This window comes from Dermacentor andersoni, chromosome 7 (genome assembly GCF_023375885.2).
Source record: "Dermacentor andersoni chromosome 7, qqDerAnde1_hic_scaffold, whole genome shotgun sequence".
Classification (NCBI taxonomy): Eukaryota; Metazoa; Arthropoda; class Arachnida; order Ixodida; family Ixodidae; genus Dermacentor; species Dermacentor andersoni.
This window is the reverse complement of record NC_092820.1, coordinates 112685000-112699075: the sequence shown is the minus strand read 5'-3', so window position 1 is coordinate 112699075 and position 14076 is coordinate 112685000. Positions and strand designations below refer to the sequence as shown.

Here is a 14076-nt window from a genome sequence, read left to right as displayed (position 1 = left end):
GCTCATTTTCCAGCCATCTCCGCGCGGCTCTCTCCCATCGCCCTTCCACCCCTCCGAACACGAATGGGCTGTGCCCATAGCTCCACGCCGCCCCACCCTAGGAAACACGAATAGACTGCGTCAACTGCACCGCAAGCAGATCGCTCGCATGTTGCTCACAGGCTCCTCATTCAATGCAGTTCTGCAAACAGCTTAATCACTCTCGTTTGTCTTTGTTGCATCGAAGTCATTCCTGGCCATGTGGTTTCTCAGCTTCGCTTGACTCACTGCCGAAACGGAAGATGGCTGATCCACCCGCTGATCATCGGCAATGCACAACGTTGTCGGTGAAAAGAAAGCGCAGGGCTATAGATTTGGAAACTAAGTGCTTCTAACCGATGAGACGATTGTCGCGAATGTGCTTGCAGCAGATAGCAACGGCAACGATGGCAACGATGACGTGGTAGGGCGGGCTGCCTCAACGTTACCCTCACAGGAGGCCCAGCAGATGATTCAGTCCATCTGGGGCTTCGTTTTCACGAGGAACCTTCTGTTGCACTATGCGGAGCACTTGGATGCCTTGGAGAAGGATGTCGGCAAGCTTCACATGTAGCGTACAAGGCTGATGGACATAAGCTTTTCTCGTGCAAGCCACTGAGAAGTGTGTGGCGAGATGCTTGTGGTGATCTCCCTTCAACGTTTCTTCTGGATCTCTCAAGCTGACAGGCTGCCACGGCAACCTTCTCCCAATGTTTAAAAGGCCCCTTTTGGGGCCACCAAAGCGATGCCTCGGCAGTGCTCGCATATCGCTTGCTACCCATGACACCTCTTTGCAGTTCTTATAGCAGTGGCATTCTTTAACGTCGACAGCCGCGGCTTGTTAGGTGTCGTTGGAGCACCCAGGAAGCAGTTAAACGAGTGAGCACAATCAGCACCCGGATGGAGGAAGGTGCTGGGGAGGGGGCACTGACCTCCCCACCATTATAGTTTTCTCACATCAGCTCTGCCATCCCCCGATTTTGATTTTTTCACCATCGCTCGTGGACGCGCCTTCACCATCACTGGTGGACATGCCTTCACCATCGCTTGCAGACGCGCCTTCACCATCGCTCACGGATGTGCCATTGCTCGCGGACGTGCCTTCACCATCTCTCGCAGACGCGCCTTCACCTTCGCCCACAGACGTGCCTTCACCATCTCTTGCGGACGCGCCTTCACCATTGCTCGTGGACGCACCTTCACCACGTCCGCCGTTGACAAGCTCGGTAGCATCTGCTTCTACGACTGGTTTTCTCCCTCTTTTCCACACCTTTCTTGGTCTTTCGTACGTGTGGGCCATTCGGAACTTAATTCCTTTGGAGCTCATCGCAGAACACGTGCGTTAAGCTGCCACAATCATCAATCACATTGATCGGAATGTGCAGCTCGCTGCTGCACTGATGCACGTGACAGAGGTTCGTCAGCAATTCGAATCTACAACAGCCAATAGGAGTGCTCCCTGTGCCCCATGTGACTACTGCGCCCAATCACAATGGCACATTTGCTGCTTTTTTTTTTTTTCTTGCATTTGCTCGTTTATTTTTCGGTGGAGAAATACATCGCTCCGGCTATCTTTACCTCCGATCTCTCGTCTTTACGATGATACCAAGATGGCGGCACTGCGTGAACAGATAGCCGAATGATCCGCGGTGCGACGGGGCTTTTCCTGAAGCCAGCTTCTTTCGCAATTTTCGATGACAGCACTCTAGGAAAGTGCTGTTCTCTCGATTTCTACCGTGTATTTTGTTATAATATTTCACTATGAGGTAAATAATGGTCCGTGAATCGAAAAAAAACAAAACAATTAATTGGAAAATCGAAAATTTTTACAATTTGACCACTTCAATTGCCGCGTCTCCCCTAAGGTCCATCACACACACATCGAAACCCAAGGCAGGCAGAAAAGCGAGCCACAGACACGCAAATTCGGCATTCCGCTCGACTATGACCACTGTGCAGATCAAGTGCCAGCCGTCCCTTCACTTAAACTCTCTTGTGCTCTGCTATTATGTCAGCATAATGTACGTAAACTGGGTATGCTGCAAAGAGCCAGCTGCGTTTTTTTCTCTCTCGAATCTGCAAGGTGCCTTTGTGCCGGCACTGGCGGAAAGGTTGTGTTAAGCATTAAGTGCGCTTGCTTTAAACATGTGTGCGAGAGTCAAAGATTGTAGTCTCTCTGAAAAACTACAGCACGACCATTCGATCGTTCTTCCATTCGATCAACTTTGCTGCACAGTAGCAAAGTTGAGGGTGCGTTCTTTACACGAGGAAGAAAAATTCTGATTTTTTGTTGCTAATTTGGGGGTGCATTCATTAGACGAGTAAATACGATATTTGGAAGCTGCTCATAATAAAATGATACAATTACCAGTCCTGTGGCTTTTGGGAAATTCCTTCAGTGGTACATACCACCCACTGATAACCAACTTAGCCAAAGTGAGCTTGCATGCCGGTTGGCTTCTTGGAAAGCTGGAAGCAGTGTGCTGCTTGCTACTGTGCCAGCTCTGTGGGGTCTTGATGGTGGCTCAGTTTGCAATCTCGATTCTGTTTGCTCATTCATGCAGGATGACCTGAAGGAGTATGGGCGGGTACACCAGCTGTGTCCTTACTTCGTGGCACGGCAAGCCGTGAGTCCTTTTTTTTTCTCGCTGATTCTTGGTGGTGTACCATATCTTGCTGCATATAAGTGAACTCTTGAATAAATTAGTCAAATATTGTATCCATTGTGTTGCTCTGGGCCCTTGAACCCTGTTGATGAGTCACTAAGTCAGCCTGTCAGCTACAGTGAGCTTGTTGGCTATGGTGTTGCGTTGCTGAGCTCGAGGTTGCAGGTTTGATCTCGGCCACATTTTGATGGGGGTGAAAGGCAAGAACGTTCGTGTACTTAGGTTTAAGTGCATATACTCATGTGGGCACAATTAATCTGGAGTCCCACGCTTTGGTATGTCTCATAATTAGATTTTGGTTTGGCGCATAAAACCCCAGAATTTCATTAATTAAAATTTTAACAGGATGCAGGCTAAGAAGCTCTCTCTATTCGCAAGCAACATTCTATGGCAACGAGGAGAAATGTTAAAGAATGGAGCTTCAGTGCATACGCGTTGTGCTAGGTAGTCTCGCATAGCTTGACAGCGATTTTAGTTCTTTGGAACAGGTATGGAATCGGCGTAACATCCATGCGTAACGGTTTCGCATTTGCCCGAACAGAGAAGAGGAAAGTATAAAATCAAGTCAAGCTTGACACTGAGTGGTGCTTTTGTCTTATTTTGCTCTTGTAAAAATCTGTTTATTTTACCTTTTCTCCAGCTTAAACAAATGTGAGTGACAATGTACAATTTCTTTCAAGAGCGATCTTACTTGCCCATGCTTTGCCTTGGTTGTAGCTCTCACTCCATAGCCGCAGAGGTCCATAGCCGCAATGGTGGCACAGCAGTGTCTGAGCCACGTCCAAGTCAATGATGAAGGGTTTAATCTTAATTCACCGGTTTCCGCCAGTCAGTTGTTGCAGTGTGCATCATTTTTGGTAATAAAGTGTTTCTTCTGCACCTTGCTCAGTTTTTTATCAGTAATTTCCAGGGAAAATTCAATTGTAACGAACTTCTGATATGGTGAACGCATTTTTACCCGCCGTGGTTGCTCAGTGGCTATGGTGTTGGGCTGCTGAGCACGAGGTCGCAGGATCGAATCCCGGCCACGGCGGCCGCATTTCGATGGGGGCGAAATGCGAAAACACCCGTGTGCTTAGATTTAGGTGCACGTTAAAGAACCCCAGGTGGTGTGGTTTTGGCTCATCAGAAAGTGGTTTTGGCTCATAAAACCCCATAATTTTTTTTGAACGCATTTTGTGCAACGAAGGTGTTTGTCATATCCGAGCTTGACTGGGTATATTAAACTCGGAATAATACAAACCTAGATCTGTGTGGCTTGCATTATAACACAAGTAAAATTGCCGGCTGATAATTCGGACATGCTTGATTATCGGTAGGGGTGTACGAATATCAAAATTTTCGAGTATGAATCGAATATGAATAGTACTTAACATCAAATACCAAATAATGATGTGCACATGAATTTATTAGAAAGTTGGTTTATTTTAACATGTTGTAACATTGCAATTACATTGTCATTGGTAAAAAGATTCAACTAGTAGTAAGCATTTGTACTAAAATATTTTGTATTTGGCTCATGTTAGCTTTAGAAATTTGAATAATTTCTGCTAGTTATTTGTTCTCGCCAACTTGTGCCTTATTATACCGCATCAATTTCCCGTAAACTTGGACGCATTTGACCCTGTACCAGCCGTCACTCATCGCATTTGCTGTCAAGCAGCAAGTTCAGGATTGGGGGTGGAACCTGCAGAAGAGTACACCCTCGCTGTTCTCAAACCCGCGCCCCTGCTACTGAGAGGCTAGCTTTTCTGCAAAGCTCATACGTCCAGTGGCTAAGCATGTCTTACGGGCAAAATTTCGCCAGCAGCATGAAATTATCGCAAAATTCAGCACAAAATCAGGCACACTTTCTTAGATTAAATAGAAATAAATGCTAAGAACCAAGTTTACTCCCGCATAGCCAGCAACATATTCGATTTGTTTCAAATATTCATGTCCAGTCAAATATTTAAAACATTTCGAATACTTAGTTTTCGAATCGAATACAAATATTAAAAATGTAATACTATTCGATAATATTTGAAATTTTTGGGTATTCGCACACTCCACTTTATTGGACAGCTCTACGGCATTGCCTCTAGTCACATTGACTTAATGCATAAGGACGACCACAATGTTGGACACCTTGAAGCACGCTGTGCGATAATTCGGACTCTAACTATGTGACCGTGTGCTGATTTGGCAGTCGAGTCGAGCAGAAATAGTGCTATTTTCATATTGATACATCACCGGCGACTCCTCGAGACAGAAGTTGGCGAAGCATAGTCAATCAAGTAGTTGCCAATGAGAATTTTGTCCATGCATTCACTGTACATTTGTCTATCTGTAGTAACAACACGACAGTGGTAGAGATATTGGCTGCAATTTTGTGGCAATTCATTCCGCTCAATTCTATGCCAATCTTATCATCCACTGTTAACGGTCGGCCGATTTCATTGATCATGCCTGTGGATCATTGCTCTGACCAGTGACAAAGCACGAAAAGTGTGAAAAGAAATAGCATAGAAGGCATTGCTATAATATTGCGATGACACAATGTCTAGGCCAAAGGTACGTGCATGCAGCAACAAGTTTATAAATTTGCACTGTGTTCTCGGGCGATTAGTTTTAAAGAAACTTTTATTTTCATGATATTTCACGTGGCTGGCACCGGGTGTGTTGATGGGCATTAGCATTTCCCCACTGTGATAAGATAGCGGTCTTGACACTCTGCCAAGAATGCCATCGATCGTGGATGCCAATGCACCTTGCATTGTTCACACGGAATTGAAGATGCCCCTGAAAGTATGATTTGAAAATACAGTGCACCATTTTTGGCCATTTGTGGAATATAATATCGCTTATTTCTGGGCGAATCCAGTATTTCGGACTTCTGATTATTCGGACCTTTTGACATTTCCTGTGTGTGTCTGAATTATTGGTCAGTGACTGTAGACCGTACAGCCAGTTTCGTGGGTGCAGGTGTTGAACGCGAAGGTGGTGGTGTACAGCTACCACTACCTGCTGGACCCCAAGATCGCCGAGGTGGTCTCCAAGGAGATGAGCCGCAACGCTGTTGTCATCTTTGACGAGGCGCACAACATTGGTGGGTTGCCTATCTTTTCGCGCACTTTCTGCACCAAACTCGCCCAAGGGGCCGAGTGTAGCGTCGTGGTTGCAACAGTGCGACTGGACACGGGCAGAGCAAACAGGTGGGAACACCACACAGTGCTGCTCTTCTTCTTGTTCCCTCCTTTTTTACTCTGTCCGAGTCCATTTGTGCCGTTGCAACCATAACGCTACACCAACCTGCCCAGTTTTTCATCCTGCTGAGTGTAGTGTGTCTGCAAGCAACTGCACATGATGCAGACTTTTCACTACTGCTGCCCATGGTACAGTTTTTGTTTAAAGTCTTTGTCTTCCTGTGTGGCAGCTGATACAGCTGATACACATAGCTACATTGAGACTAAAGTACCGGCGTTATGCAAACGTCAAGTTCTGAAAAGTAAATTGATTTGCTACATAGAGGACTTCGTTACATTAAAGTTTGCTGCGTCGAGGTTTAACTGTGAAATGTGAAATGTGGTAACAACAGATCTTAGTGTATTTTATTAACAATAATAATATAAATACTGCTTATATCCGTGCGCTCTTGAGCTGCTGACTGTGTTACTACAGCTCGACAGTTTACAAGTGTGATGTCTATTGTACAGACAACGTCTGCATCGAGTCCATGAGTGTGCGCCTGAACAAGCGGACCATTGAAGGGAGTATGGAGAACATTGACAACCTTGAGCACACCATCAAGGAGTGAGTCTGCTACTTCATGAGCCTTTCGGATGTTGAGGCGTTTTGTGTCGGGGCCCATGCTCGTATGTTCTCTGTCTCTGTGATACATTTTTTTTTTCTCATCGTCTTTTGCGTGCCATCACCGTGCTCACCCTTCCGGTTCTGTGCGAATTGCACTTACAGAGGATGTGTTGGGTCACGTCGCGAGTCTTTCGTTAGGAGTTACCGTAGCTGGCACGAACAACTCCTCATTACCAGTTGTACAATATGGCCAAATGTTGAAAGCAGCATGTAATTAGTGTTCTGCTGTTGATTACAGCATAGACTGCTTATAAGTTGCTGGAGTTGCGAGTATCTGCACTACAAGTGGTACCACACCATAACTAATACAGCATTTTTCAAAGGTTGCATACATGCAAAGCATGGAGACAAAACAGCCGCACGTGTTCGAGAATCGAGGTATGTGACTGGGATGTTTTTATCCATTTAAATTTGTGAACAGTGAAAGCTTAATGACGAAGAACCCACGGTCTTTGTATGAAGCAGACAAGCGTGTACAGAAAAAAAAGAAAAAAGAGAAGTAAGTTGGCAGCTACTAATTTTTTAGACCTGCTTGATTATTTGGACTTCCTCATGGCACTGTGCCACCAACGCCACTGGACTAATGTGGAATGGCAAGAAAAATTGTGCGCACCATACGGCACCTCGTTCCATATTGCAGATTAATGCATGGGCACAGGGTCGAAAACATGCCGATTGCAAACCAAGTTTCCGGCATTCGACTGTTCCACGTGCCATCCGGGCCCCGACTTTCTTTGTCGAGGTGGTTTATTCACTTTCCAAGTGCCTTCCGCATACAGCCACTGTGAAGCGTCTTGTTGACCTGGCACCAAACTGCAACTTTGGTCACTGACTAACGAGGCAGCGCTGGTTAGTCCTAAAGCCCCTTGATGATTTGAAAGTAGCGACACACTCCTCCATGCTGCGCTTTCCTCCTAGATTCTCCTCGCGTGCCCATTATGCACGCTTCCTACGGCACGCTTTTTCTCCATGACTGCCTCAGATGGGCCACAGGTTCACCTGATTGAGCGGGCTTGGCTACAGATGTAATTTGTGGGCACCAAGCACCAGTGTCTGTCTGGTTTTTCTTCGCCCACAACAGCTTACGCTGTAAAATCTTTAGCACGGCCATTCAGCCACGGGCTGTGTTGGACCAAACTTGGGGATGCGATTATGAGGATGCATTTATCATGCAAGTATGTTGATTACCCGAGTATATATGAGATGCACCTTCATGTCCATCATTCCTTTAATACAGGGAATAGCTTTCTAGAAGCGTTTGGCTATTTGCTTACATTGACAATCATCGTTGATAGTTTCTGCGCAGTTTTTTTTTTCATCTCTTGATGCACTACTGTGGTGTGCACAATGGTAAGCCTGCACCTGGCCTTCAATATTCATGGCACACCAACACGTGCGAACACTGAGAAGCATGTCATGCGGCCACTGGGCTCCTCACCCGCACTTCTTGTGGTACACGCTGTGCCATCTAGTGGTGCTGCTGAGAAGTTCACGTGTGGCCTCCGAGACGAGAAGCGTGGCGTGCCGGTGCCTGCAAATTGTTCCCTTGCTTGTCGCACACTCAGTGTCCCATACTTAGTGGCCCAGGTTGGCGAAATGTTCATTGAATAGCAGCACATACAGTGGAACCCAGTTATATCGAGCTCGAAGGGTAGTATTGCGAAATAGTTAGATATATCAATAATTCGATATATAAAATTAAAAATTTGATACAAAATTCTTCAGGGGGGATTTTACAGCTGTTTGTTATACACAATAATTTGTTATATCAGGGTTCGATATACCCGGGTTCGACTGTACCCAGTGCATTCACAGCGCAGCCTACTAATGCGTCAGGTTGCTTGTGAGAAAGGTTCCATTCTGCTCAGCATCGGAAGAATTTGAGGGATCTTTTTCATCACTGTAGAGTGGCACATTCCCACTGGCACAAACCCAGCTACTCAAGCAGGCGTCATAGACGTTCGTTCAAGGCCACCACGCACCTGCTAGCACACACCTAGTGACACGTCAGCATGAAGGAGGTTTATTGAAGACCAGTACGTGTGTGCATGTTGCCACATACTTAGTGACTCGAGTGGTTCCAACAGTTTGATTCGAACTCTGTTCCCTCAGCGTAGCAGCCCAATGTACCCATTCGGCCACGGACTACACAGTGGCTGAGGTAGGCTGGAAAATGGTCGGATACAAGCATGTGTACATAGAGATAGATAGCTAGCCCCGGGAAAGTGTGTCAAGGACCCTAACAATGCGAACGCATCAGAAATGCTGCCGTTACCACTCACCGGAAGTGAGGCTTAATGGCACCACATCCGAGATGAGATGCTGCCCGTGGCACATTGAAAAATCTGAGAGGAGAGGTGCCAGGACTTTTGTCATATCCGCTAGCCAGTAGGTGCACACTTTGTGTGCTTAGGAGCTATTTAACCCTTTCGCTGTCACTGACGTACCGGTACGTCATCGCGCTTCCCCCCCACGGTGTCACTGACGTACCGGTACGTTCTCTATCGTGCGTTCAAAATTTCGCGCCTGAGCGCAAAGCAGGCGCTCCTGGATTGGCCACGCCATCTGTTGACTCTTTCTACAAGTTCGTATATTTGCCCCGACCTGTGTTAGTCCATGTATTGAAGAGTACGGTGCGACTGCCACTCCCCACTTTCTCTTTGCTGAGTGGCGCGGTGGCTCCGCGTTCGCTGGATCGTGCGTCGCGCGCGTGTGGTTATGGGATCAAGGGTTGTTCTGTAATCTCCGCTGGTTTGAAGGTTTTTATTTTTCTTCTGTTGGTGTGCCTGCTACGGCGCGTCAAGTTCAGGCGCACGTGCCGTTGCCTCTCCAAAAAGGGTGACTCGATTGCTGCTTTCGCTCTCTCGCCGCACCCTCGCTACCGACTCGCAGCAGTAAACGTAAAGCCCTTCGAACTTTGTTTAGCCTTTTTCCATCTCCCTCTGTCATCTTGATCACGCAACGTCCCATTTCTCTCCGTTGCGCGGGCGACTGAAAGCGCATCCTCCCTGCGCGCGGTTACTTTCGGATGGCTCGGCGCGTGGGACCTTCGTCTGCTCATGGGAGCGGTGGCTGAATTCCAATTCAGAATACGAGCCGAGCTCGGATTCGGACTCGGACAAAGTTGCATGAGAGGAAGAGGGTTCCGCATCGTCAGATTCGGATGTTGAACGGATTTTATAGTCAGGCTGATGATGATGATGATGTTTACTAACAACAGCTGCAGAACACTGAAATGTGCATATTGCATTGACTATGTTATTTGTATACCAATCATAATCAAAAATAAATTGCTATGTTCATTCCCTGTTATACTCGTTCCCTGAAACCAAGCCGACACTGGGGGTGCGTCACGGCCAGAAACGTCCGACAGCGAAAGGGTTAAAGGCTGCTAATAAGACATCTAGACTATTTTGAACACAGCACCATTGCCAAAGTTGCTTCAGTAGTACAGTCAAAGTTAGATTTCTTTTACTTCCTAGGGCCCACAACAACGTCCGAAAAATCAGAGAGTACAACAAACAAATGCATGCCTTTCACTGCCCCCAAAAGCTGAAATCACCACAGGCACCAGCCAGCACACTGATTAGACATATCAGTGCTCGTACCGTCACACGATATGGCAGGTGCGCGCACGTATAATGAAGAAATACATAATGTGGCCCGTGACAGAGCTCCTTTCCATGCGTAGCATACTTCACTGCATAACACGACTGTATTTTTAGCATTACAAAGTTAATTAATTAATTAATTTATTTATTTATTACCCTCAGGGCCGAAATGATTAAAGAGGGAAGTGGGTTACAGCAAATGAGAAAAAGAAACAAATATGAGCAGTTAGAACGTTTGAGTACAAAGGCTTCTGATGATGCAGTTTTAGGTGGAGCTAACATCATGATAAATTGGTAGCAAACTAAGATAGTAAAAGCGGTAAATACAAAAGCGCTTAGGTTACAACCATACAGTAAACAACAAGTAAGCCTCTCTCTTTTTTTTACCCATACGACTGTTCCACCATTTTGAATTGTAAGCTCACCCATTGTTAATTTTGGACACATTAATTAAACTAACACTAGACAGCGACGCATCCTACTGTGATTGCCAAGCTTCGTCATGATAAAGTAAATACACTGTGATTACATGCACGAAACACGTGCTGGTGATTCAAATCTCCATCAGCCAGTAGGAGTGCTTCCTCTGTCCGCATGGCAGCAGTAATGAACGATGACGCTATCTTGCGTTTTCTTTTTTCGTTCGCTTCTTTTACTTTATTTCTGCACAGCGAAATATGGTATTGTGGCTGCTTGAAGGTCCGACCTCTCCACTTTATGATGGTTTCAAAATAATGACGTTGCTTTAATTAAAAGTCGTGCGGCCTGTGGTACAATGGCATCACCCGACGCCTGATTTTCTACCCGATTTTTGTTGACAGCGCACTAAAATATAGTGCTATTTTATTTTCTCAACATTTCCACCGCCAACGACCACCATGAGGAGAACTCTGCCCCAGCATGAGACACCGTTTGTTTTATGATTGTTTATTTAATTTATCCATACTGTCAGCATAAGTGACAAAACAGGAGTTGATGATTTGGGCACAGTACGAAAGAAGAGGGAAAAAAATAGAAAAGCAGTCATTACGAAATAAACAGTCACAAATGATTTATACTCAAAGTGAAATGTCAGCATAAATTCAAACACGAACAATGCAGCGCAGATGAAAAGAATACAAGCAATACAAGTGTGCAAGCATGTACTACGTTCAGATGCCACAGAAGCCACCCATCAGTGAGGCTGAATATTCCAAGAAACTTGTGAGGCTGCATTAATTCAGGTGCCGAAGTACTAGTGGACATCTCTGCAGTACCCACCGTTTTTTGGGCTGCCATGAGGTATTCAACGGTTTGATTTGCAAGGGAAGAGACTTGCAGTGAAAAGATGCTCTTTTGTGCCAGAGACCAGGTTCAGTTTTTCATAACAAGTCTCTGAATTTCATCCTCAAGTATCAAATGGTATGAAAAAAATTTTGGATGCCCTGACCTCCTGTGGAAGTACTTATAAGGAGCGTTGATGCTTTTTCTTCAGGTAAGAAAATGCGGGGAATAAGTAAGTGGTTAATTCACCCTCACCATGCCATATGGTAACCTCCTCGTTAGCTCAGACTGCCTTAGAAAGATGGCGGTGCTGGGTTGGGTCAACAAATTGGCACAAAGTTATCTTCAACTATAAAGCTTTCTTTCTGATAAACCCATCATTTGTAAGTTCCGTACTGCTTTCAAGCATCGATGCCAACATTCTTTTGCATGAAGCAGCGTTGCAGTGTGATGCGAAATCCAAATCCTGCAAACACCTAATGCAGCAAGCGAGTGCTATTTAGTAGTCTCGCTGATAGTGCCGAATTCCAGCAAGATGCTCGTGATGCATCAGGGTAAAGCAGAGCCGCTTCCGAGAGGGGTCCCTTCCCTCAGACTGGGGTATTTCGCATGCCCTTGCAAAATTCCTGGACGGAACCTTTTCCTCCCGTGCAGGTTGAAGGAGCAGGATGCCGAGAAGCTGCGCACAGAGTATGAGCAGCTGCTGGAAGGACTTCGCGAGGCACGGGAAGCCCGGGAGGCTGACCTCATCCTCGCCAACCCTGGTCTGTGTGCTTTCTCACCCAACATGATCTTGTGGTATTGCTGCAAAGCGTCTGTGACGTGCCTGTCTCGGTCATAGTTGCCTCCTCGTGCTGGGAATGGGAAGTCGAGTTCCAGCTGCAGTTGCCGCAGTGCAACTTAAATGGATTGCAAAGATTCTTGTGTACTTAGATGTAAGCGAATGTTAAAAAACTTAAGGTGGTCAAATTTAATGCATAGCCTTCTCTTGTAGAATCCCTCACAGCCCAGTGGGCTGATATGAGTTAATAACCCTGTGAATCATCCAGACTTGTGTATGTTACAGAATAAATGTAACCAATTACGACTAATTAGTTCAAATAGGTAATTGATTATGGTTACCAGTTATTGCCCCACGAAAGTATGAGAAATTATTAAAAAGTATTCCATTACTCTAACATTACTTTTATCCCTGTTTTATTAAAATTGCGCAAATACTTCAAATAGAATGAGCTGGTCTGGCCCTTTCAATGCGTCCTCTGCAGCCCTTCATATGTTGTTTATCTTCACTAAAAACTGCTTTACCCACCACGGTGGCCTAGCGGCTATGGTATTGTGGTGCGAAGCACGAGGTTGCAGGAATCCCGGCCACAGCAGCCGCATTTCGATGGCTGCAAAATGCAAAAACATGTGTGTCCCATGCGCTCTGGCGTGTTAAAGGTCTCTGGCGGCCAAAATTAATCCGGAGTCACCCACTACGGCGTGCATCATAATCAAATCGTGGTTTTGGCACATAAAATGCCAGAATTCAGTTCAATTCAAGAATTGCTTTTAGAAATTTCGGTAATCTTCTCTCGTTTTCTTGCAAAGGCATCTGCAGTGACATTGTAAAGTGCAGTTTGAATTTGTTGGCTAGTAATTCATAGACCTCCTTCTTATGCCCTTTATACAGCACTAGTTAGCCATTTAGACTTAAGAGGAAGCTTTAGCTCGGGCGAAAGTCTGAGGCCACCTATTCAAATACATGTAAAATGCATAAACGCTTTTTTGATATAACCACTGGGCCGATCTTAATGAAATGTGTTGCATTTGAAGGAGAAAGTTAAATTTCAGTGACTGTTGGAAGAGGAATCTTTATTTAGGGCCTGAATTCTTTAAAAGTTATTTTCAAAATTGGTAAGCTTGAAAAAATAGAACCACTAAGCTTACAAATTTGTAGCTCTGCACCAAGAACAGATGTCGTAGTTCTGTAAACTACATCCATTAGAGCATCCAAAGCTGACAAATTTGATACATCAATTTATATCTTATGTGAATTTGTTACATTGTTTACAAGGGGTCTGCAGAAGTCCTACTTTATATTAGTCATGTATATAGGAGCCTTGTATAACACATCAAGTTTGTCTGTTTTAGATGTACTATTAGATGCAATCTGCAAAATCGTGACATCATTTTTCATTGCTGAGCTGTAAACTTCACAGTTTTGTTTACTATAAATGTCCATCTTATAACAATTTTTATTAAAGAATTGACAGCCTCAATCATAAATTCGCTACTGACAGCTACTAGAGCTTCACTTTTTCCTTTAAATTCAAGAAACCTCATCAAATTTGATTGAGCGGTTGCCAAGAGAAACGGATTTCTCTTTTTCCATGTGTTTAGGTAGGAGCCCCCGAGCTAAAGCTTCCTTTTAAGCGACTGATTGTAACAGACGCCAGCAAAGGTTAACATTCCTTGAAAAAGTCGGCAAATCTGCAGTGCAGAGAAATATCTAAAACTGCATCTTATTCAGCCCTAAAATACTGTTTGTGTGTTACAATTTGCAAAAATAGGTATGAATCACATATATGGGGTGTTTTTGTTTTGTCATTAACAGCATTTTCAAAAAATCACCAGTTACATGTTGCACAATTCTACTTCCTGAGATAGCACACTCTCAGAGGTGA

General features: G+C 45.0%; 1 protein-coding gene across 1 annotated transcript in view; it reads left to right on the top strand.

The window, feature by feature from the left end:
* Window positions 1-14076, top strand: part of Xpd (general transcription and DNA repair factor IIH helicase subunit Xpd) — a 71543-nt gene that overhangs the window by 21206 nt on the left and 36261 nt on the right. Inside the window, exons 8-11 of the mRNA XM_050181179.3 lie at window positions 2583-2645; window positions 5649-5772; window positions 6380-6476; window positions 12065-12174. Of these exons, the coding sequence (XP_050037136.1) occupies window positions 2583-2645; window positions 5649-5772; window positions 6380-6476; window positions 12065-12174 (394 nt within the window). The remainder of the gene's footprint in view (window positions 1-2582; window positions 2646-5648; window positions 5773-6379; window positions 6477-12064; window positions 12175-14076) is intronic.